The 23,491-nt window shown below is 42.7% G+C and overlaps 5 protein-coding genes across 5 annotated transcripts; 3 read left to right on the top strand and 2 right to left on the bottom strand.

Annotated features, from left to right (window-relative positions):
- Positions 1-1,070: 1,070 nt before the first annotated feature.
- NCS54_00471100 (Peptidase A1 domain-containing protein) lies at positions 1,071-3,080 on the top strand (the record flags this gene model as incomplete). Its single annotated transcript, XM_053150239.1, has 4 exons — positions 1,071-1,186; positions 1,681-1,820; positions 1,868-2,378; positions 2,432-3,080. 4 exons carry the CDS (start codon positions 1,071-1,073, stop codon positions 3,078-3,080), a joined length of 1,416 nt encoding a protein of 471 aa, XP_053006214.1.
- Positions 3,081-3,577: 497 nt separating this feature from the next.
- Positions 3,578-7,043, bottom strand: NCS54_00471000 (Bifunctional cytochrome P450/NADPH--P450 reductase; the record flags this gene model as incomplete). The annotated part of the gene is made up of 6 exons (XM_053150238.1): positions 3,578-4,244; positions 4,297-4,493; positions 4,548-6,611; positions 6,664-6,699; positions 6,753-6,871; positions 6,929-7,043. The coding sequence occupies 6 exons, from the start codon at positions 7,041-7,043 to the stop codon at positions 3,578-3,580; spliced, it is 3,198 nt and encodes a 1,065-aa protein (XP_053006213.1).
- Positions 7,044-7,524: 481 nt separating this feature from the next.
- Positions 7,525-9,946, bottom strand: NCS54_00470900 (Zn(2)-C6 fungal-type domain-containing protein; the record flags this gene model as incomplete). Its single annotated transcript, XM_053150237.1, has 7 exons — positions 7,525-7,900; positions 7,949-8,131; positions 8,180-8,754; positions 8,817-8,897; positions 8,946-9,250; positions 9,300-9,736; positions 9,786-9,946. 7 exons carry the CDS (start codon positions 9,944-9,946, stop codon positions 7,525-7,527), a joined length of 2,118 nt encoding a protein of 705 aa, XP_053006212.1.
- A 725-nt stretch (positions 9,947-10,671) lies between these two features.
- NCS54_00470800 (Hypothetical protein) lies at positions 10,672-11,655 on the top strand (the record flags this gene model as incomplete). The annotated part of the gene is made up of 2 exons (XM_053150236.1): positions 10,672-11,003; positions 11,052-11,655. The coding sequence occupies exons 1-2, from the start codon at positions 10,678-10,680 to the stop codon at positions 11,653-11,655; spliced, it is 930 nt and encodes a 309-aa protein (XP_053006211.1). The 5' UTR covers positions 10,672-10,677.
- Positions 11,656-14,836: 3,181 nt separating this feature from the next.
- Positions 14,837-17,981, top strand: NCS54_00470700 (Potassium/sodium efflux P-type ATPase, fungal-type; the record flags this gene model as incomplete). The annotated part of the gene is made up of 3 exons (XM_053150235.1): positions 14,837-15,249; positions 15,297-17,166; positions 17,223-17,981. 3 exons carry the CDS (start codon positions 14,837-14,839, stop codon positions 17,979-17,981), a joined length of 3,042 nt encoding a protein of 1,013 aa, XP_053006210.1.
- Positions 17,982-23,491: the final 5,510 nt, after the last annotated feature.

Raw genomic sequence — 23,491 nt, 5'->3', positions numbered from 1 at the left:
GATTCACTTTGTGCTGTAATGATACTGGTTGTCGAGTTCGAGGGTGTGATAGCAATAGCTGGAGCAGTTAGACAACCATCATTCCGGCTCGACGCGAGATTTCCATACCATGAACATTCTGAGCCCCGATGGCTAGTATCCCCATCAGCGTCCACATCTTTTGAGTCGAACCAAGGTTGCGGGGAAATTCAAATCGAAAAAAATCAACAACTTGAGGTAGAGTGAAAGTAAAGAGCGACGATGATTTTAGGAACCCCAACAACTAAGCGCAGTTTACAGTCCACAGAGGGCAGTGCTCTAGTAAAGGGAACGGATGAGGATACCCTTCTCGTCCGCCAGCCCGGTTATTCACTGCTGCCTGTCGGCCAAGCCGCCGAGAGTGGTAATGGTGGATACTGCGGCTGAAAATGAGAGCCATCAAGTGACAACTCCCACCAGGCTCAGACCGCCACGCAGCCTGATCTTGCTCCCTTGAAGAGCCGGAGATTCACATAAAGCTAAGCCCTACGCCCGATTAACGTGAGTTGACAGGCGTAGGGTTCCTTGGGAACCAGAGACGTGAAACTGCTGTCAACCAGGGGCCTGGCTGAGCTATTGCAAACACAACAATCAACCAGTTTGCAGACAACAACAACAACATCATCAACTCAGACCCATGCTGCGTACCCGCCTCACGCCATTAGGTTTTACTGCCTCATACATTGATAACTGTGCCTTTTTCTGTCATGGTTGTTGGCTTCATGCCAATATTGCAGATAACAATAAGAAAAAAGATAAAGTGTACCCGCCTCGGTTAAGGGGTCAAGACAGCCACACCGGCGTCTAGTGCTGATTCTGGATAGTAAAAGCGGTCATGTAGACACGAAGGAACACATTCGGTGCACCTGCTGCGGCGCGGGTTTAATTAATCCATGCCAAGCCTATGCAGGCTGGCAGACTACCTTCTTACCCCCGGGCTGGTGCATCTCGACAGCCGAGCCTGATTTTCTGTCCCAGACCCAGTACCTCACGATGCCGTTAGGAGGGAAATCTCTGGATTTTACTCTTCTTTAGGATCAACGGAGGCAAATATGTCATTCCGGCGCCATCACTTGGCAGCTGCAGTAGCAAATTTACTATTGGCCTCATTGACAGTTTGTCAAGCCAGCAGCCCTTCAGCAATCGTCATCCCCCTGAGTCAGTACTTGTAAGTTTCTTGTGTGCGAGCTGGAAGGAAGTCTTTGTTTAACGCGTACCCAGCGAGGGGAATGATGGCCCTCGGAGTAGCTTCAACGTGCGAGTCGGTACAACACACCAAGATGCCCGAGTTCTCGTGTCCACAGCCGCACCGGAGACGCTGGTGATTCTTTCGGAATATGGCTGCCCAGAAAGAATCTTTGACGATGTCCCTACAAATTGTGCTGTTTCACGAGGCAATTTATTCAACCCAAACGAGTCCTCGACCTGGCACAATCTTGGCATCTTTGGAATCAATGACGGAGAAGTCGGTCTAGGGACAAATCTGGGATATCAACAACCGGCGCAATTTGGCTTGGATGTCCTTGGTGTCGGCCTTGTGGATGGAAGTGGAGGTGTTACCTTGAAGAATCAAACCGTTGGTGGTATTGCTACAGCATCTCCATTCTATTTATGAGCTGTGACTACCTATGATGCACTCCCTGATAGCTGACTTTAATCTAGGGGCATCTTTGGGATCAACAACCAGCCGTTGAACTTCACGTCACTTGGCAACTTTTCTTCACCTTCATTCCTTACCACTCTGAAAGACCAGAAGCGCATCCCATCTCTCAGCTGGAGCTACACCGCAGGCGCGATCTATCGTGAGTGGCTTGATCTGCTACATGTGTTGATTGTTAACATGCTCCAGGTCTGAAAAAGGTTTATGGTCAATTGATCTTCTCTGGCTACGATACCTCTCGCTTCCCCGAAAATGCCCTTACCTTCACCATGGCAGACGATATCACCCGTGATCTTGTGGTAGCGCTTCAAGCTATTACATACAGCGGCGCTGATCAGGCCTCTCTGCTACCTTCACCCATCAACATCTACATTGACTCGACTGACCCCAATATCTGGCTACCAGAGTCAGCTGTCAAAGCCTTTGAATCCGCATTCGACCTCACCCTCGATGAAGACAGCAGCCTATACCTAATAAATGGCACGCACCACAACTCGCTTCTCAAGTCCGACGCCGAGGTCACGTTCCGCTTGTCAGATGTTCTCGATGGTGGCGATACCGTCACAATCACGTTGCCTTACCAGGCATTCGCGCTCCGGGCAGAGTATCCGTTGGTTGAGAAGAGTAGCTATTACTTCCCTCTCAAGCTGGCCGTCAACGAGTCACAGTACACGCTTAGACAGACCTTTCTGCAAGAAGCGTAAGCCGTCCTGGGAAATTGCTGTTATGGAACTGATACTGACAGTAGTATAGCTATCTAACGGCCGACTACGAACGACACGTGTTTAATGTCTCACAGTGCAGCTGGGATGGGGGAGCAGAAGAGACTCTCGTCACCATTCTTCCCAAGGGCTCCCGGTCCGGTTCGACTCCTGATGACGGAAAGAATTCAGATCCGTCAGATCAAGATCTGCCAGATGACTCTTCCGACAACAAGGCACAGAATTCATTGAGTACTGGTGCAATCATCGGCATTATCATTGGAGTCGTCGCTGTCATCGCTGCCGCCGGAGCCTTCATCATAATCCGGAGACGTCGACAGTCCGCAAAGCAAGCGCCAAATGGGCCAGCGCGGAATGAGGAGACTGATACAGGTGCAGACTCTCCTGGGTTCGGCAAGAGCGAGTTGCATGCGGATGCTATCAAACCCCATACGGAACTGATGGGTGACGTTCATCACTTCCACGAACTACATTCTGAATCGAAAGAGGCAGTAGGCCAGACGGGGAGGTGTTCTCCATTGTATGAGCTAGTGGGGAGCGATGTGCCAAGAGTTCCGGCAGAGTATAGCAATCAGCCATCTCCGGCTCTATCAGTGGCCGATGGTGTGGAAGGAGAAGCCCGTTCAACCAGTCCTTTAACGGAAACCAGCTCGAAGAAGGGTGAGGTTCCCAAGGCATAAACCGGTCGTGCTGGGTTTATGTTGGCAAGGGGGATGCTGGCGTTCTTCTTGAACGGGGTATAAGTCACGTCTAGTAATAACTCAAGGGTATTAAGTGCAACTAAGTTTTAAAAGTGCGAGTGTATACTTTACATATTGGGTTCCCTTGTGAGGGAATTACGGCTGCCCAGGAGCGTGGTGATCTCGGCTTAGCGAGTGCAGGTGTGCTGATCATCCCCACATGGAATCAGTCTAGAACACCCAAGGTAGATGGCGCACTTCATCCACCAATCCGTCGAACACATATTTAGTTTTCCAACGTAGTATTTCAACAGCTACTTCCTAAGACTGTTCCAATGTACTATGTGCCCTTTCATGCCGTTGGCCTCTTGTCATCATAGCAGATAATACTAATAATAACGAGACACGAGAATGTCTCGAACATGGAGCCCTTGTTCCACCTGGCGCCCTCTCAATTACCCGCAAGGACAAGTCTATGTTTACCATTTCCCATGCACCTAATCAAATACGTCCATTACGTATCGCACATTCCTTTGCTCATCAAACCACTTCTTCGCCTCCTCAACGCTCATTTCGCCCCCGGATCTCTTCTCCATCTCAGACTTCACCTTAATCATAACCTCTCTTACTGAATCAGCCATAACCCTGGAACCACACACATACACGGTAGCACCCTTCTCCCAGAGTTCAATAAAATCTTCCTTGTCTTGCCAGATGCGATGGTGGACATATTTGCACCCGTCTCCGTGTCGACTGTACGCTCGTCGCACATCTACTGCACCCAGCTTCTGCCAGTCGTCAAACTCGTCACGGTAAAGATCATCTTGATCAGGAGCGCGACACCCGAAGAAGAGCAGACTTGGCGCAAGCTTGCGACCTGATTCGATCATGATGGCTCGTTGCTGGATGAAACCCCTGAACGGTGCAAGTCCTGATCCAGCCGCAATGCAGATTATCGGGGTCTGTTCCGGGTTTGACGGCAAGCTGAAAGCAGCAGGCGATGACCGGATGGCAACTTGTAGTGTGTCGCCATCAGCTAGAGAGTCGAGATAAGAAGTTGCAACACCATTATATGTGCCTTGGCCTGATAAAGCTGGCCCCTTGAGCACGGAGAAGGTGATTGTCGCGCGAGATTGGTTCCACAGTGGAGATGAGGAGATCGAGCTAGAAAGGAAAGTCAGCAGGCGATGGAGCGACATGAGAATGAAGCACTTACTATTGACGGATCCGGATGGATGGCAGCATCTGCAAAAAGTCTCCGATAGGTAGATCAACTGAGGGATACCGTTCCAGGATTTCTAGAACCGACACACGCTTGTTCCCGACCTCCTCAACGTATGTTTCCTCGGACAGGGAGGTTAGAGCAGCTTTGGTCTCTTCATCAGGTGCAGCTTCAGCAATGGCAAGAAGGTTCTTTCATAGTCAGTTGGAATTCTGTCACACGTGTCTTGTCCTGCTTTGACTCACCCTCTTTGTGGCCGGCTGCGAAAGCTCAACGTAGGAACTCAACACATCCAGCGCTGACACAGACGTGTCCGTGGGGAGTACGGTCGGCGTACTGCTCGAAATCTCAAGATGAGCATCCATTGGAAGCTTGAACCTCCTCAATGCCCGACGAACAACTTCCTGTGGATTGATGGGCAGAACGGCAAGGTAGTCTCCCGCCGTGTACTGCGTGCCTTCGGGTAATTGCACCTCAATGTGCTTCTTCTTGGACTTGACATCGGTGCTGCTCGTGAGGGTCTTGGTTTCGACAACCGTCGCCTCCTTGACATCTTGGCGGAGGGTAAGAGTCCTGAAGTTGGAGCTCTTGACGCTCAATCCCTTGTCTGCAGAACTCTTCTTAGACTCGGAGTTGTAACGTGCCTCAAGAGCAGGCCACATGATGTTATCCTCCCATGCCTCAAAGTCACTGAAGACCATGTTCTCAGATGCATCTGTAAGGCCAATGTCGACAAGTCGAGTAGCACCAAGCTGCTCAAGAGTACGGTCCACAAGCTTAGGAATGCGGTGGAAGGTCTGGACCCAATCCTTGTGACCACAGCCAAAGACGGCATACGAGACATCCTTGAGTGGCTTGGTCTCTTGGTCAGCTTTCTCAACCCAGGCAACAAAATGTCCAGCATTATCGGGAGGCTGTCCTTCGTATGATGCAGTGATGATAACGACAGGCTGATCTGAGGGCAGATTCCCATTTGCCGTATCAAGACAGTCAATCTTGGTGACGTGGAACCCATGCTCTGCAGCATCAGTCGCAACTCTCTGTGCCAAAGACTCGCATGTTCCACTATTAGATCCGTACAAGACTGTCATAGGGACACCGTCATTGGCGTCAGAAGGCTTGCCATTCACCCCATTCGCCTCCTCCGTTTCAGAAACAGGCAAACCGGCCAGACGTCGCTCAAGTGTCGTCGGCGTGAGATTATCCCTTAGGATCGCCCGCATGTGCATATCCTTGGGCTTGATCGTCAACGTCTGCTTGAAGCCGAGCTCGTAGCCGGGATCAAGAACAAAGTTGAAATTCTGCAAGAGCATAACCATGACGAGCAGAGCTTCCTGCCAGGCAAAAGGCCTTCCGATGCAGGCTCGCATGCCATTGCCAAAGGGTTTCCACGAGTTTGGAAATTCCTTGTTCAGCCTAGCAAAGTTGTCATCGAACATGCGTTCTGGCTTAAACTCGTTTGCATCATCGCCAAACACGGTGGGATCAAGTTGCGATTTGGCGAGGAGGTTGAGAATGGTTTCGCCAGCCTTGACGGGATACTTGCCTCCAAGCAGGGTATCTTCGAAAGCCTCGACAGTGAAGAGAGGAATGGTAGCGTTGATACGAAGGGTTTCTCTGAGAACACCGTTCAGGTAAGGGAGCTTGGAGAGGTGTCCAACTTGGATGGGCCCTTTTCCGACGACTTGATCCACCTCTTTCTGAGCCAGCTGGTAAGCCTCTGGGTGTGTGAGAAGCTGATAGAAAGCAAACGAAAGGAGTCCTGATGTGGTTTCGTGCCCAGCAATGAGGAAGGTGATCAAGTTGTCCATGATACTCTCGTCAGTCATCTTCTTACCGGTTTTCGTGTCCACACCCTCAAGCATTGCCGTTAAAAGATCCTTTCGCGTGCTTCCACCGGCTTTTCGGGCGTCGAGAACCTCCTTGGCGGTGCTTCTCATGGTTTCGATATCCTGTTGATACTTGCGGTCGCGCTCGCGATAGACGATTCCAGGCAGAGGTAGTCTTCGAGGCTTTTCTCCAGCTTCTGTGAGAAAATCACCCATTGCTTCGATAAAGGGGTGCAGGACCGGAGAGTAGTAGCTGTTGAATCTGTAGCCCATAGAGCACAAAGCCAGTGTGTCGAGAGTTAGGCGAGTAAAGTCATCCGTCACCATTATGGGAGAATCAGGTCCGTATCGCGCCCACTTGAGAGCCAGTTGGGAGGCAATATCGTGCATTTCGTCAAACATGCGCTGGATCGACAAAGGGCCAAAAGCTGGCATCAGCACTCTATGAGCTATGCCCCAGTTCTCCTCTCCAAGTTTCGCCTGCGTTCATGTTAAAATGTGCTCTATCACAGCAGCCGGATCAGGTCCTTACAGTAAAGAGTCCATCGTGAACTCCTTCTCGAATTTCCTATAAGAATATCAGCCTGAGCCCAAGGTCGCTGGAAACATGTCATAACCCACAGTGAGTGCTGAGTTGACGCACTTCTTGAACCGCTTCTCGTTGCACGTCTCGTTGACCAGAGCTTGTGTGGAGACAATGACGACAGTTCGGCCAGGGAATTTCAAACGGTAGATCTCGCCTTATGGCGTGTGGTTAGCTGATTTTGGTTCCCTCTCATTCGTAATGTCAAACTCACCATGCTGCTCAGCAAGCGACACCATAGATCCCAATGGGAACTCGGGGTCAATCGATTTGATGTTCCCCAACAGAGGCAAGCCCGCAGGCGTTGGAATCTCGACTGTCTCGGCCATGATGTTTACTGTAGGTTGAAATGGAAAAGTGTTCGTTGTGACGCAATCTTTTTATTTTATGTGACATGGAACCCCTGAGTCAAAGTTTTCTAGGTGCCTCGGCTCGTGGCGAATGCATTGGTCAGTGCCATTCCAATGTTGCAATCTTCCCAACTCAACAAGAAGAGCCTCATCATTTTTATCGGCGGCATAACCATTGGAAGTAATATCTCCGGTTTCGTGTTGACGTGTCGGTCTAAATTGTTGGGCTAGTGCTTCGATGGGGTTCCACTTAGTCCCGAAGTGCCGAGGCTCAAGGGCGATCATCGGAGTTTTCTAGAATCACGACAGAAGACATAAAGTCCGGACCTTGTCGAGATAACATTCTCTTAAAAACCCCTTATATTGTTTCTGGGTTCTCTTTCCGATATAGGGAATTGCCTTCGAGCTAACAGCAGTATCATGATAACATCAGGATCATGACAAACACCGAACCCCGAGCCTAAGAAGAAGCTCCCGAAAAGTGATCTGGTATGAAAGTCGTAAATGGTGTCCAAAACGCCGAAAAGATCCCCGTCGACGCAAAATCATAACCCTCAGAATCATCAAGCCATCGCGTACTCTCAATTCCCTGCGTTTCTGGCACAGCTGTCGGCTCTCGTGAGGCAGCCTCGGCTTCTTGCCGAGTCTTCTCGACCATGCTCCTCGCGCGGTCGAATAGTTTGTAGGCCGCATCAGCCGAGATATAAGACTTTCGCATCCCATCTAGCGCAAGCAGACAGAGTGCCAAGTTATGCCTTGCCAATTGGCTCGATGATTGCCTTGATGACGTCAGTTCAAGTAGGTGGACCTGCATTGGCGGGCCGAGAGCAAGGATTCTGGTAAGCCGTTAATGGGATAGTACCACCAGTTTTCGGAGCACGTACGCAACACTCTGGGTGGATTTTATCAGATCCTCCGCCATCATCGAGTTGACAGCACTGGTTGCGTCAGAAGCCGCCGCCCGAACCTTGTTATTCGCCAACGCCTGCCAAGAGTCGACATGATCTTCAAGAACCCCATGGGGCGTTTCGCGGAGGAACGGCCGGTAAAGAGTTATAATTGCCGCCCTAGAGCGAGTTAGTCTGTGCCTTATCCATCACCCCCATAAGACTCACTGAACATGGAGTCGAAATTGGTATAAATGAGACGCTAGAAATGAATTTTGGTCGTATTTTCCCTCCGGGAACCAGTTGGCTCGGATCTCATTCTCATCTCTCTCAATGTCGTTTCTTGACGGCTTTGCCCCCTTGATGACATAGTTGGTCGACAATATTCTTCCTAAAACGCGTGTCACTCTGATCAGGCCTAGCCACATGCCCAGCAAAGTGCCAAGTTGCTCGGGTAAGTAGTACCGGTACTCCGGCGGGCACACAGGGCTAGTGTCATATGGCCCAGGCATCGGAGTCGAGCAGTGATCCAGAGAGATGCGCATTGGTCGGCCTTGGCCCAGCGAGAGCCAAACTTCACGGTAATAGATGCACCACCAAAGACGGCGCCATGATGGTTGAATGCCTTCACGTGCTGGGGATGTAAGCATGTGCAGGCCGATGGTATGAGATAGACTAAGAGCGATGCCGTTCCAATGCCAAGGTCCCATGCGATCTTCGGCATTGGCGTAAAAATGTCCCATAAGGAACACGGACTGAATCAATGTAAGTTTGCTCTTCTCGTAGTCTGCATCATACAACGCCTATAAGATTATCAGTAGTGCCGGGTGAAATATGGGTGGGATAGTGTGAAGCTCAAACGCACCTTGGCTCGCTGATATGCCGTGCGCTTAAACGCAAGCTGGGAGTCATAAAAGCTTTCCGCAAACAACTTGTCATCGATGAACTATGTGAGCCGTTAAAACTGCCCATAATCGATACCCGGAAAACGTACACTCGCGGCAGACACAAACATGCTCCACAGAAGCAACAAGCTGAGATGACCTTTGCTGTACTTGTTAAAAAAGTCCTCGGGGTCTAGGACTGGCTCAAAGGGGTGGGTGTAGTGAAAGTAAGCTCTCACGAGAGCTTCTCGCAGCTCACGAGGAGGCAGAGAAAAGCATCCTTTGAACCGAAGATACTCTATCTCTTCTGGTCGAAGAGATTCCATTGACGGCATAGCTACGAAAGCATGGTTGCTATTTGTTGACCGTTGAGGGTTGCAAATGTCTATGACAAAAGCGGGACCTCTTTTATCACCTATATCATGTCAGGACTGCTAGTTGTCAAGGTCCATGAATTGTTGTACCTGGGTAGAATGGCACTCGGTTGACATGACTCTCACCCTCCTCGAGAGTCTCGGCCCATGCTGAGGTGTCATTGGCGATCGCGGATGAAGCTGGGGTGCCAAAACTTTCAATGTGCTCTAGTTGATGAACTTCTGCGGATGGAGCTGACGGAGCTTCGTAACCAGCGGCCTCGTGTTCGACGGGAATGGTTTCCCGACTGGCCACATCAGGAGAGTGATTTTGAGCCCGAGGCAACTGGTTTGGGGACGTATGACCATCAAGCTCTCCAGGCCTCTCCCATTGGGGCTGCTCATAGTCTGTTGCTACAACGACGGTACCATGTTGTGGGCTCTCGGTCTGCGACGTATGGACTTCTGGGGTTGGTTGTCTGTGTTGAGAGGGACCTGGACTATCTTGCGCCTCCGATCTAGGCACTTCAGGTAACAGGTCCGTATTTCTATATCTAATCAGCAACTTTGACTATTTCAGATGATAGGCATGCTTACCGTCTCCGCTTGCGGCTCTGAATCTCGCAAAGGACATTGTCCACGGCGCAGTTGGCACACGGGGGGCCAGACAAGGTGACAGTACACCTGACCTTGCGAGCATTGCAGGCCTTGCATGCTACGTGGGCCCGCCTATGCGGTCTTTCATTGCTTAGCGGCATCGTGTTTATCGCCTTTCGTGTCGTCGTTGTGCAAGAATGAGGATAGAGGCTGTGAGGATGATGGAGCCGAGGTAGTTATCTTTGTAAGCGGGACCTAGACTTTATCCGTTAGGCGGGGCGTTAGGTAGGTATGCGAATTGTGCAAATGCTGCCTCTACGACCATATATCACCGGCAATATTCAACCCCTATCTCTATATCCTCATAAAGTGAACCGACATATTAAGCATCTCCACCTTCCTACTATCCGTAAGAAAAAGAAGGAAAAAAAAGAAGAGGCAAACCTGCCTTGGAGCATCCACTACCGTAGCACTGAGCATGTGACCGGAATCTATATTCGGGTAGTTTTCAGCACAAAGATCATGCAGCCTTAGAGCAAAGTCAACAGAGCGTGGCATCCTGAAACTCCGCATGAGGGACCTTGTTAAGATTGAAGTCCGTTCCGCAGCCGTCACTCAGATCCGAGTGTCGTGTCTCAAGGGTCAGGTATAGGGTGTCTCGAATCACCTCGGTGATATGTGGGTCTCGGCCAACCCCAACCGCCTATCACCGATCAACGGTGCAAGACCTCGACATTCTGGTCGTGATGTCTTCTTTCTTTACCTCGATACATCAGAGGCCTCGGCAACCCTCGATTCTACCCCGCGTCTCACGTGGAGTTCTCAATCATAGTATATCTTCTGTTGAGTGCCTGACTTGATGCGAACTATCACTCCAACCAATACTATCAAGATGGCCTCGTCTACTCCCCCTGATTCATACTCTTCTCTCTCCTTTAAAGACATCTCTGTCTCTCATGTGCCTTCAGACTCGCCCACAGCAACCAAGGTCCTTATTGTGGCATTGAACCGGCCCACCAAGTACAATGCTGTGACCGAAAACCTCCTCAATGAGCTCGAAACCGTTTACAACTTGATCAACAGCGACGAAAGAGTTCGCGCAGTTGTTCTTACCGGCACTGGTAAAGCATTCTGTGCGGGGGCTGACCTGGAGGTCGGCTTCTCCGGATTGCTCGCTCACAAGAAGAGCCCAGAAGCTTTCAACAAATTCCGAGATCAGTATGTTTACCCTTATACCTGACAACTTTCACATTACTGACTACTCAGGGGCGGCCGAGTTGCTCTTCTCATTGCAAGATGCATCAAACCAACCATTGTTGCGATCAATGGCCCCGCAGCTGGAGTTGGTCTCACCATTACCCTCCCTGCGACCATCCGTGTTGCCTGGTCAGACGCCAAAGTTGGTCTGCCGTTCTCACGCCGAGGCTTAACCCTCGAGTCATGCAGCGCTTTCTTCCTCCCTCGACTTGTCGGCCTGTCCAATGCAATGCATTTGACTACTACGGGCTCGACGTATCTTGCCTCTGACCCGCTGGTGAGCGGCTTGTTCTCCAAGTTGCTTCCCACGCCGCAGGAGACTGCCTCCTACGCGATCAAACTCGCAACCGATATTTCAGAGAATACGTCACTGGCCAGCACCAAGTTGATGCGCGACATGATGCTTTACTGCCCGCCCACGCCGGAGGAGACACATGTCTTGGATTCCAAGATTTTCCTTCATTCAGTGGGCACTAAGGACAATGTGGAGGGTATTAAGAGTTTCATGCAGAAGAGGAAGCCCGAGTTTGGCGGAACAATTAACCCCAGCGAGTTCCCCTCCTGGCCGTGGTGGGATGTTGCGGAGAAGAAGGAGAAGAACGCGAAGCTCTGAGTGTGATATCTGTTGGCGTCTGAGGGAGTAAAACAGTTTCCACACCCTGTTTCACAAACCCCCAATAAATCAATCGTCAGAGGTCATGTAAGGCAACTCTGTCCACTGGATCCGACCATTTGTATCGGTTGCCTTTACCACATCTCGAATCGTTGTCGAATAGTGATGCAAGGAGTCAAAGGCATCTTCGCCGCTTGACATAACCGTGAGATTAACATCCATTTCCACGCGCTTGGGCGGTAAAATGACAACACCGCCGTAAAAGTAGCAGTCTTGTTGATTCCCATTAATAGAGAAAGGAAAGATGTCAGCCTCTTGTAAGGATTCTTTGATCGCCTCTATTATCTTGAGTGGAGAGGCAGTTATGATTGTGACGCGCAAGGGGGCATACTGTGACCTCCTCAGGGGCTTTTTCTGCCAACCGTATGATAGGGGCCAGGGTTCCATCTCAGAAAAAGCGAACTATGATGTTTTGGCGTTGCTGGTGGACAACACGTACAGGGCTATTGGCGTGTAAAGACGGTATGCAATGCGTTGGAAGGATGTACACTGGAATGCTACAGAAGCTAGCCAGCGAGATATTTATATTTCCTTGATAAGACATGTCCTGTCGTGAAGCAGGGGGCTAGCCTGGGCAGTTTGTACAGAGGACCTTGATGGTCCCCGAAGTGAGTCACAGGCCGAATGAGACAATTCACTCCACCGTCTCGATGCGCCGCCAGCCCTATGTACCGTTACATTAGAGTTTTGTCCGACTACCGTGTTTCCATCCATCAAGAGTCCAATCCTCGGTGCTGAGACCAGTCTCCGGGACACGGCCCCTCCTCTGAACTCCGATATTCTGTACTACGTATCAAGCTGCAGACAGGCCTCTGGTGCCGTGCTTTACTGGAAAGGGCGATGATTTGCAATGACCTTGTTTTTGCGCCCATGATTCACCCCGACTACCGAAGTCCGATTCAGGGATTACTAACATCGGGCCTCGGGATCATCTCCGCACATGGCTCACTTTGCCTCATTTTCCTTGAATGGATGCAGTGGATTGGATGATTCGGCCTTCTTAGCTTTCTATCCTTTAAGACAGTATGCAGCCTGCCTCTTCAGTACCCCTGTAGGGAGGGGTTGGGGCCCAAGGGGTCCCTCCCGGTCAGATCGATAAAAGAGGGTCGTTATCAACCAACTTCTTCCACGTCTTCAGCCCAAGCATAATGCACAACTTTGTCAACAAGCCCTCAACATCTCGGAATCGAATTGATACGAGTACATCTACTCGACATGGCAAACATGCCAGCCCTTCCCGGTCGATGTCGCCCGTTCCTCTGTTATGGGTTTCAGGCCCCCCGATGACCTTGATGCCGCGACGCACGCTACCGAGGTCAATATGTATACAAACGGACTCGTTGCAAACAAACGGCAGACTCTTGTTTTGCGATTGGGCTGAAACTCGGCAACGCACCGCAAAAGATGGACTGATCATTTCCACCATCTTGTTGGCCTTGACGGGACAAGATTTGGCCTGCTTCCTTGTTTATCTCAGTGCCAGACACGATGCCATTGCATAAGCCCTCTGTATTGTGTTCAAAGTTGTTGCGCGGCCAATCAGCGAAAGTTTGGCAAACCACCGAGATGTTGTACTCCAGCTGCCTAACCTATCTTTCCTCTCCGTATTCCTCCTCAGCCACGAAAAGAAGGATTATCGTACGGGGGGCTAGAGCAGGCAGCTTTATGCCCTTTGAGAGCTTATCTAACCTTTCATGATGCAGCTAAGTATAAGTCTTCTACTGCTATTAATAACACATCTAAGATATTTAAGGGAAAGGCTAAAATGAAGCCACAGTATTAGCAGTAAGGTATAATACTATGAAGTATTAATATTATACTCTTTGTTATTATTAAAGTCCGGCCCTTGATGAGATAACCGCGTACGATAGATACATAGTTGGGTGGACCCGATCACGGCTACAATAACAGCAGACAAGTCGCAGTGCGTCCACTGCCTTGAGAAGAAGAGGCGGGAGGAAGAGCAGCGCCGCAGCGAGAAAAGCGATTGAAAAAGATTGCGACTTCTATTGGCCCTCAGTATTAATGTTATTTACAACGTGATCTCTCGCTCCTCTTCCGATGCTTGTAGCCTTAGGTTCGTCTCAGTCGAAACTTGGCTTGGCGAGTGGGATGATCTGCGGCTCTAAAATAAGCTTAAACGTTGTGGCTCGTTTTTGAGGTCACATGGTGGCCATGATGGAGGGAGGGACGTCTGGAAATGCTCGCCGAGAGGGGAAGGGGGCTTGTAAGACAACCGAGTACCTTTAAAGGAAGCCTGGGCATACGTGCTTGTTGCCCACTCGTTTCTATCTGCCACGCATCCTTGATAGAGGTGCATGCGGCTGCCCAAGAGACAGTCCGTGAATCTACGTTGAGGTTTGCGATATTATCAAGGGGCGTATGGGATGAGTATTCGACGCCCTGATATTCCCATTGTCCAAGACACAGTGTGGTCAAGAGACTGCGGAGACTGTTGATCGACACCGAAGCCTTGGCCTAGAGGCAAGCGGTGGTGTGGAGGAAAGGCTTGAACACGACCCTGGACAAAGATTGAACATGTGAGGCAAATAATAACAGACACTGTGCTGGAATTTCCACAGCGATGCCAAGGACGAAAATCGATGTTATTGGAAGATATCGTACTGCTTGGCATCGCCAATGGTTACCCCGCATTCTCTGAAGTTGCACAGCAATGACCCACGTCGAATCCAAAGCTGGCTGCCAAGATGCCACCCGACTGTGCATGACGACAGCATTTGCTCGAACGTACTTGCAACAGTCTCGTGATGGATGTAAGTGAGGGGGATCGGAGGTGGGGGTTTGAGGCAGTGCAAACGATCGTGTTTCTTGTGGTTTCTTCCGGGCTTCCCCCAGTACCCAATTCACCCGAAGTCATCGCCATAAAGAGCTGGCTTTCTGCACAGGAACCGGCCTTCTATCTCGCGTCTTGTCTAACCCTCTTGTTCTTGGTTAGAACTTATCTGCCTAATAATACAGGGCTTCTACTTTCATCATTCTCACCTAGTGCTCGATCGATTGCTTCCAAGCCAGTCGACATTGTCTGGATTCTGAATCACACTCCCATTCATCTGCAACGCCTTCTCTTGACGTCCCTGTCCTTGACCTCTGTAACCATTCGATGGGAGAGATCCGAACCTCAAATCCGAATGGTGCAAACCACGCCAGCGCCTCCTCGGACTCGTCCGTCATTGCAGGCCAAGACGATCCACCTCCTATAGCGGAACCATCAAATGGCGCCGTAGAGAAGCTTCAATATTCTCACACAATATCTGGCCAGAAAGTCGCTGAGATCCTCACTACCCATATCGACCATGGGCTGAGCTGCGAAGAGGCTGCCGCACGGTTGACCCGTGATGGCCCGAATTCTCTCATGGGCGCTAGGGGCCCAACCATCTACGAGATTTTCCTCGCCCAGGTTGCCAACGCCTTGACTGCCGTGCTAGTCGCTGTTGCTGCCTTGTCTTTCGCTATTCAAGACTACATCGAGGGAGGCGTTGTCGTGGCTGTCATCTTCCTCAACGTTGTTGTCGGGTAGGTTTTCCACAGTGTCCCATAGTCATCAGAACTGATCCTTCTAGTTTAATCCAAGACTACCGCGCGGAACAGACAATCCAATCGCTTTATGCTCTATCTACGGCTGAATGCAAAGTTATTCGCAGTGGCACAAGCGATGTCGTTAAGGCGGAAACGCTCGTCGTCGGCGATCTTGTTGTCCTTGCAACGGGAGACATTGTTCCCGCGGATCTCCGTTTGGTTCAAAGCGTTAATCTCGCCATAGATGAAGCGCTTCTCACTGGAGAATCACTCGCCGTGAATAAAAGATCCGAGAATGTCTTCACTAATGCCGAGATACCCATTGGCGACCGGATCAACCTGGCCTACTCCGGCAGCGCTGTCACCCGCGGCCGAGGTTTAGGTATCATCATCGCTACCGGCATGAGGACAGAATTCGGTCAGATCGCCCAGCTTCTCCGCAAGAAGCAGGATTCCGGCACTTCTCCTGTCACTCAAGTTTTCATCAAAGCTTGGGACACCATTCGCAGAATCATCGGCTTGAAGGGAACGCCTTTGCAGGTCACTCTGAGCAAGTTCGCTTTGCTTCTCTTCGCGTTTGCGATCCTCCTTGCTATTATTGTCTTCTCAGCTAGCCTTTGGAAGATTGATGACGAGGTCCTGCTCTACGGCATCTGCGTCGGTGTTGCCGTTATCCCGGAGTCCCTCCTCGCAGTTCTCACTCTTACTATCGCGGTCGCGACCAAAGAGATGGTTCGAGGCAACGTTATTATTCGGCAGATGCCTTCTCTCGAGGCAGTGGGCGGCGTCACGAACATCTGCTCAGATAAGACCGGTACCCTCACCCAGGGTTGCATGATTACCCGGAAAGTGTGGCTCCGTGAAAGCTTGGAGGGCTCCGTTGTGGGTGTTGGTGACCCCCACGACCCATCGAGCGGATCAGTGTCTTGGTCTGGACCACTCCATGGCAGCTGCTTCGACACCTTTCTGTCCGCCTTGGCACTTTGCAACAATGCTACCGTCACCGACGAGAAGCACGAGATAAGAATGGACTCAAGCAGCATTACCACAGCCAGCAGCGCTGAGTGGAAAGCTATCGGCGAGCCCACTGAGATTGCGCTCAAAGTGTTCGCTCTGCGCTACGGCTGGAACCGGGACGCTTCGGATGAGCTAACTGTCGAGCACCCGTTTGACTCGTCGACCAAGCGTATGAGCGTCGTCTACGGGTCACGCAAGGTCTATGCCAAAGGTGCCGTGGAGATGCTGCTGCCTTTGTTGAAGGAGAGTGAGGAGTTCAAACAGCAGATTCTCACCAAGGCAGAGGACTTGGCTGATCATGGTCTGCGAGTCATATGCGTTGCAACCAAGTCCATGGATGATAACCCTGACGATGTCGAAGATCGTTCCAAGGTTGAAAAGGATCTTCATTTCCTTGGCCTTGCCGGCTTATACGACCCACCCCGCCGAGAGACTGCCGGTGCTATTGCGGCCTGTCACGGCGCCGGAATCAAGGTGCATATGGTGACCGGTGACCACATCAAGACGGCCACCTCGATAGCGGTTGAAATTGGTCTCTTGCCCAGTAATGCTCCATTACACCCCAGCCTCGTCATGGCGGCCTCAGATTTCGCCAACCTCTCGGATGAGGAAGTCGACGCCATGGAGAGCCTGCCGATCGTCCTCGCCCGGTGCAGCCCCTTCACTAAGGTCCGTATGATTGAGGCCCTGCACCGTCGAGGCGCGTTCTGCATCATGACCGGCGATGGCGCGAATGACTCGCCTGCACTAAAGCAGGCCGATGTTGGTATTGCCATGGGCGGCCGAGGCAGTGATGTAGCTAAGGAAGCTTCTGATATGGTTCTTACTGATGACAACTTCGCCTCTATCATCACTGCTATCCGGGAAGGCCGACGTCTCTCTGATAACATCCAAAAGGTATGCTCACTTTTCCCCACTGCATTTTGTTACAGAACGTGCTAAGCGCGAATTAGTTTCTTCTTCATCTTCTGACATCCAACCTTGCACAAATCATTCTCCTTTTAGTTGGCTTGGCTTTCAAGGATACATCTGGGCAATCTATCTTTCCACTATCTCCCCTTGAAATTCTCTGGGCCAACCTTGTAACGTCTTCCCCACTGGCTCTCGGTCTTGGCCTTGAAGAAGCACAGCCGGATATTCTCCAGCGCCCTCCACGAGATCTGCGCATCGGTATTTTCACGCCAGACTTGATTCGAGACCAACTTGTCTACGGAACTGGAATGGGATTCACCTGCTTGATGTCCTTTATGGTTGTCGCCTACACCTCTGACCAGGGTTTCCACGACCTTCCCCATGGCTGCAATGAGACTGCCGGAGGGGACTGTGGCCTGGTGTTCCGATCGAGAGCGACTACCTTTTCCACCTTCAGTTTCCTTCTCTTGGTCAAGTCCTGGGAAGTAAAACACTTCCACCGAAGTCTCTTCGACATGGATGACCGGTGGCCCGGCCCGTTTTCTGTCTTCAAGACGGTGTATCACAACAAGTTGCTATTTTGGTCCGTCATCGCAGGATTCGCTATGACTTTCCCTCTTGTGTATATCCCTGGGCTTAACACGGAAGTCTTCAAGCATCTCGGTCTTACATGGGAATGGGGTGTCGTTTTTGGCAGTGTTGTTCTCTATGTTGCTATCATCGAAGCCTGGAAGGCTTGCAAGAGACAATTCGGATTGGGTGGTTTGAGGTACTCTGACGGACATGGTGGCATCGTCTAGACGAGAACCGGGACCATGAAGGGACAGAAAGTGGACACTCATTTATGTGCGTTTTTTCTCTCTCCCCTGTTTATGAACTTCTTAGAATGTCTCTATGGTATTATCGTTTTCCTCTGGGTCTCTCAAGTCTTCCAGGCTCCCTCGTACATGAGTTATAGGGTAAATTGAAATTGCATACCACCTACCGAAACAATTTCTCCTGGGATAGTTAGATGCGTTTCAGAGGGGGGCGCTTGGCCTTGGACGATTGCTTGTGTTCAGGTGCCTCTGGGGCCTCTGGATTGCATGGCTTTGGTTCAGTATTGCCTGGCACGGGGCCTCAGGGACTGGGTGCTGTCGAGTGCTCTTGAGGGTGGGTGCGGGTAGGTGTTTCAGGGACTGGGTGCTGTTACAGAGTTAGTCAGGCGCTAAGGAAATGAAGTCTTTCTACTAATTGACCACGCTCAATGTATAGCCGTCCCCGCAGGCGCCAAGGTCAGACAGAAGAGTCAATGGCATAAAAGTCTTAAAGAGAAAAATAAATTAATAAAGTAAAAATTACTTTGAAAAATTCTAATAAAATTAGCGCTAAAATATAATATATTATTAATAGTTAAAATAAGTGCTAAGTAGTAATTAATAAAATAAGTTACTTACTTATAAAAATATAAATAAAGCTATTAATATTTATTTTATATAATATAATTTTTTATATAAATTACTTATAACCCTAAAGAGATATTTTAATTTTATTATATAAAACATATTTCTTATTATTTTCTCTTTTAATATAATATTTATACTTTAATATAAGCTCTTTTTTTAATAGTATCTTAATTATACTTTAATAATAAAAGTAATTTTTATTAAGGTTTATTTTCTTAAGAGTTTCTTAAATTTAAGAATTTATTATATTTGTATTTTTAATATTTTATTAAAATAATTATTGTTTATTTTTTTTAGCCTTGTTATAGCACTAACTATAATTATATATGCCTCTATAAAACTATAACGATTGTATATTTCCTAAGGGATAAACCGGTTATGCTGGGTTTATATTAGCAGAGAGTGCTAGGCATAGTCTAAGTAATAGGGGGTATAAGTTATATTTAGTAATATACTTAAGGTATTAAGTATAACTAAGTTATATTTATAGCTAAGGTAGCTATTATATAAGAAAATATAATAAATATATTTTATATATTTTATATAGTAAGGTAGATTATAATAGATTATAGCCTATAGGGCTTAAGCTATTATAATCTTACTTACTAGATTAAAGGGGATTATAGACTATAGGGCATAATCTATTTTAATCTATTCCTAATTAATATAATAATATAAGTCCCTTTTAGTTATATAGCTAAGAGGTTTTTTAAGCTATAATATAATATCTCCCCTCTATTAGTCTTATCCTTAAGGCTATATCTATAACCTTAGTTATTTTATATATATATATTAATCTTTAATCTATAAAAATCTTTTATTAATATATTTAATTATTTTACCTTTTTTAAGAAATAATTAGTTATTATTAAATTAAGTAATATTATTAATTATTTTAGATTTAAGATTATATCTTATTTATTTTATTATTTTTATAGCCTTTATTATATAGCTTTACCTAAGAAGTTAGATTATTATAAAAAATATATTTATTATAACCTTTTATATAATATATTAATAAATATCTTTAATACCTATTTATATATTTTTATTTATAGGGTTTTTATTATTAATAATTTTCTAAGTAAATTATATCTATTAAGAGTCTAATTATTTAGATTTTAAAGAAAAATATATTAAAAAGGATTTTTTATATTTATAGTAAGAAATATAAGAGGCTTAAGTAAAAATAAATAAAGTTTTAGCTTATTTAACCTAGCTTTATTATTAAAAATACTAATTATATATTAAGGGTATTAAGATAATTATCTAGGGACTTTGCTCCTTAGATAAATTAGAAGTAATTAAGAAGGCAAAGTTAGAGGCTATAATCACCGCGTAGTCTATAGGTGCTATAGATATTATTAACTAAAGTGCTATTAGCCTTAAGTTTATTTCCCCTTTTAATATTATTAATAGAAATCCTTTAGAAGGTATTATATATTAATAAGGTATTTTAGGGGTTTTTATATATTTTTAGGATTAAGGTAGTTTTTTTATTTAATAAAATATATTATTTTATTATTAATTTTATTTATATTAAAAATAGCTTTTATAATATATTTTTTTAGCCTATTAACTTTTATCTTTAATTTATTATTAATTTTAATTTAAATAGTTTTTTTTATTAATTTAAGTAATAAAATATAAAAAATTAAATAAAACTTAACCTTAGGTAATAAGTTTAATTTATAATTATATTTTAAGATTTTTTACTTAATTTTATAAGGTTTAATATACTTATAATTAAGTTTTTTATTTTATTATTTTATTTTAATATTTTTTTTTATAAGGTAAATTATATTTCTCTTTAAGAAGATTAATCTCTTAATTTTTTTCTTATTAATATATTTTATTATTTTATTTTTAATAAATTTAAGTTTTATTTATATTTCTTTATATAGGTTTTTTAATTAATTATTAATAAAAATTACTTTAAGATTAATAGCTATATCTCTTATTTATTAATAAGTATTTAATATAAACCTAAAATTAATATAAATTAATATAATTTTTATATTTTTATTTATTATTATATTATAAGCTAATTATATAGCTTATAGCTTTTTAATTTAATTAGTTTATTTATAATTAATATAATATTCAAGGTATTATTTTAGTTTTTAATTTATATATTTAATTTATTTATTTATTTTTTTATAATATATAATAAAAAGCTTATAGTTAATCCCTAAGTATTTTATAAGGCTTTATTAGAATTTTAAAGTAAATAATAATCTTTAATCTATAATAATCTTAAGTAATATATTATATATCTTAGTAATATAGAAATAAAAAAGATAAGTAAATTCTTTAGCTATTATTAATTCTCTATAAGGTATAAAATAAGAAAATTTTATAAGTCTATTTATAATAATAAAAATATTATTATAAAAGTTTCTTATAGCTAATTTTTTTAATAAGGGTAATTTAATAATAAAGTTTATAGTAATTAAGTCTTATAGTTATTATATAACTAAGAATAATTATAGTTTTTTATAAAGTTTATAATATTATGCCTTAGTTTTTATATAGAGGTTATATTATTTAATAATTATTATAATTATTTTCTTTATATTAAGGAATATAAATATTATTTTAATTTACTCTAGGGTTTTATTAATTCCTTAATATCTATATAATAAGTAATTATATATTTTATATATAAGTTTATAGTATAATTTATCTAAGACTTATTATTTATTAGTTTTCTTATTATTTAAGAGTTATATATTATATTCTTAGATTTATTTTAAGAGTTAATTTTTTTATTTTATTATATAAATACTTTTAATAATAATATAAAATATTTTTATAACTTAGTTATATTTATATAATTTTAATAAGTCCTTATCTCCTAGCTATATATTATTATAATATATTTTATAATTAAGGTAGCTTTTAGGTCTTATATTAAGGTTTTCTTAATAAAAGTATTAATATATTATTTCTTAGAAGTTTTTATTATTAAGTTTTTTATTATATTTTATTATTTAATAATAATATTTAATAAATTCTTTTATATATTTCTAAGGTATAAAAATATATTTCTAATATATAATTATCCCTTATTAGCTTTTTATTTAGTCTACTTATTTAATTATAAGTCTCCTAAGTTCTCTAGGGGTATTATTAATAATAATTTTATTTTTTTATTTATTTATTAAGTAATATAATAATATTTATTACTTAATATAAGTAATTATTTATTATTTTAAGTATTTTTTTTATATAAACTATAAGAATTATTTTTTTATTTTAATTTTTTTAATATCTAAGTTAGGTTATTAATTAATAATATTTATTTTATTATTTTTTATTTCTTTAATATAAATAATAATATAATTAAATTTTAAAAAATATTTAATATATTATAATTATTATTTATTAAGTTTTTAAATTTTTATAAAATAAGTAATATTTTTATAATTTATATATATTTTAATTTAATATTTACTTTTAAGGAGATAATATTAAAATTCCTTAAAGGTATTAATTATTACGAGGAATTTTTTATTATAAATAAGGTAATTAAGTTTTATTTTATATAACTTATAAGAATAAAATATAATAAGGTATAAAAGTCTTTTATTATTTTATTATTTAATTTAAGTACTTAATATAAAGTTTAAGGTATTTATTTTAAGTTTAATTTATTAAGATAAGTTAAATATCCTAAGTATTAATTTACTTAGGATAAATTTCTTAATTATATTAAAAGCTTTTTTTATTTTATTCCTAAATATAAATATTTTATTTTTTTTTATAAGGTTAATTAATAATATAATAATCTTTTTAAATTATTAAAAGAATTTATAATAATAATTAATAAAACTAAAAAAGGCTTATATTTCTTTAATATTTATTAATTTTTTTTAATCCTTAATTATTAAGACCTTCTTAGGGTTTATATATATTTTATTATATAAAATAATATATCTAAGAAATTTTATTTTTAAGATATAAAATTTATTTTTTTTAGGTTTTATTAATAACTTAGTATCTTATAATATTTATAATACCTTATAGATATATTTTATATATTTTCTTTTTATTTTAAAGAAAATAAAAATATTATCTAAGTAATATATAATAAATATATCTAAATATTCTTATAGTATATTATTAATTATTTATTAAAATATAATAGGTATATTAATAAGTCTAAAAGGTATAATTAGGTATTTAAATAGTTTATACTTAATATAAAAAGTAGTTTTTTATTTATATTTTTTTTTAATCTAGATAAGATTATAGGCTTTTTTAAGGTTAAGTATTATAAAGTATTTTATTTTAAAAAGTTAATTTTTTAACTTATTAATAAGAGATAATAATATATAATCTCTAATTATAATAATATTAAGTATTTTAAAATTAATATAGAGTTAGAGTTTTTTATTTTTTTTTAAGATAAATATAATAAGGTATTTAATAAATAACTTACTTTTTTTAATATATCTTTTTTATAATATATCTTTAATATATTCCTTTAATATTAATAATTATATTTTATTAAGTAAATAAAGTTTATTAAAGCTAGGTTATTTTTTATTAATAAACTTAATTTTAAGGTTATAATATATATATTTAAATAGATTTATTTTAAGTTTTTTTATAAAGAGTTTTTTATAAATATAGTATTATAATAAAATATTTTTAAGTTATTTTTTTTTAATATCTTCTTAGCTTACTTAAGGTTTTTTTTTAATTTATAGAATTATTATATAATATATATAATTATTTATTAGTTTTATTATTTCTATTTATTATAATATTTATATTATATCCTTTTAAGTAAAGAAATATTTTATATTTACCTTTACCTAATTTCTTTAATATCTCTAATAAAAGTTTAAAATCTTATA

The sequence above is a fragment of the Fusarium falciforme genome, chromosome 3 (genome assembly GCF_026873545.1).
Source record: "Fusarium falciforme chromosome 3, complete sequence".
In the NCBI taxonomy this organism is placed as follows: domain Eukaryota; kingdom Fungi; phylum Ascomycota; class Sordariomycetes; order Hypocreales; family Nectriaceae; genus Fusarium; species Fusarium falciforme.
Note: the sequence above shows the minus strand (reverse complement) of the source record. Positions and strands in the feature narration are given on the sequence as shown.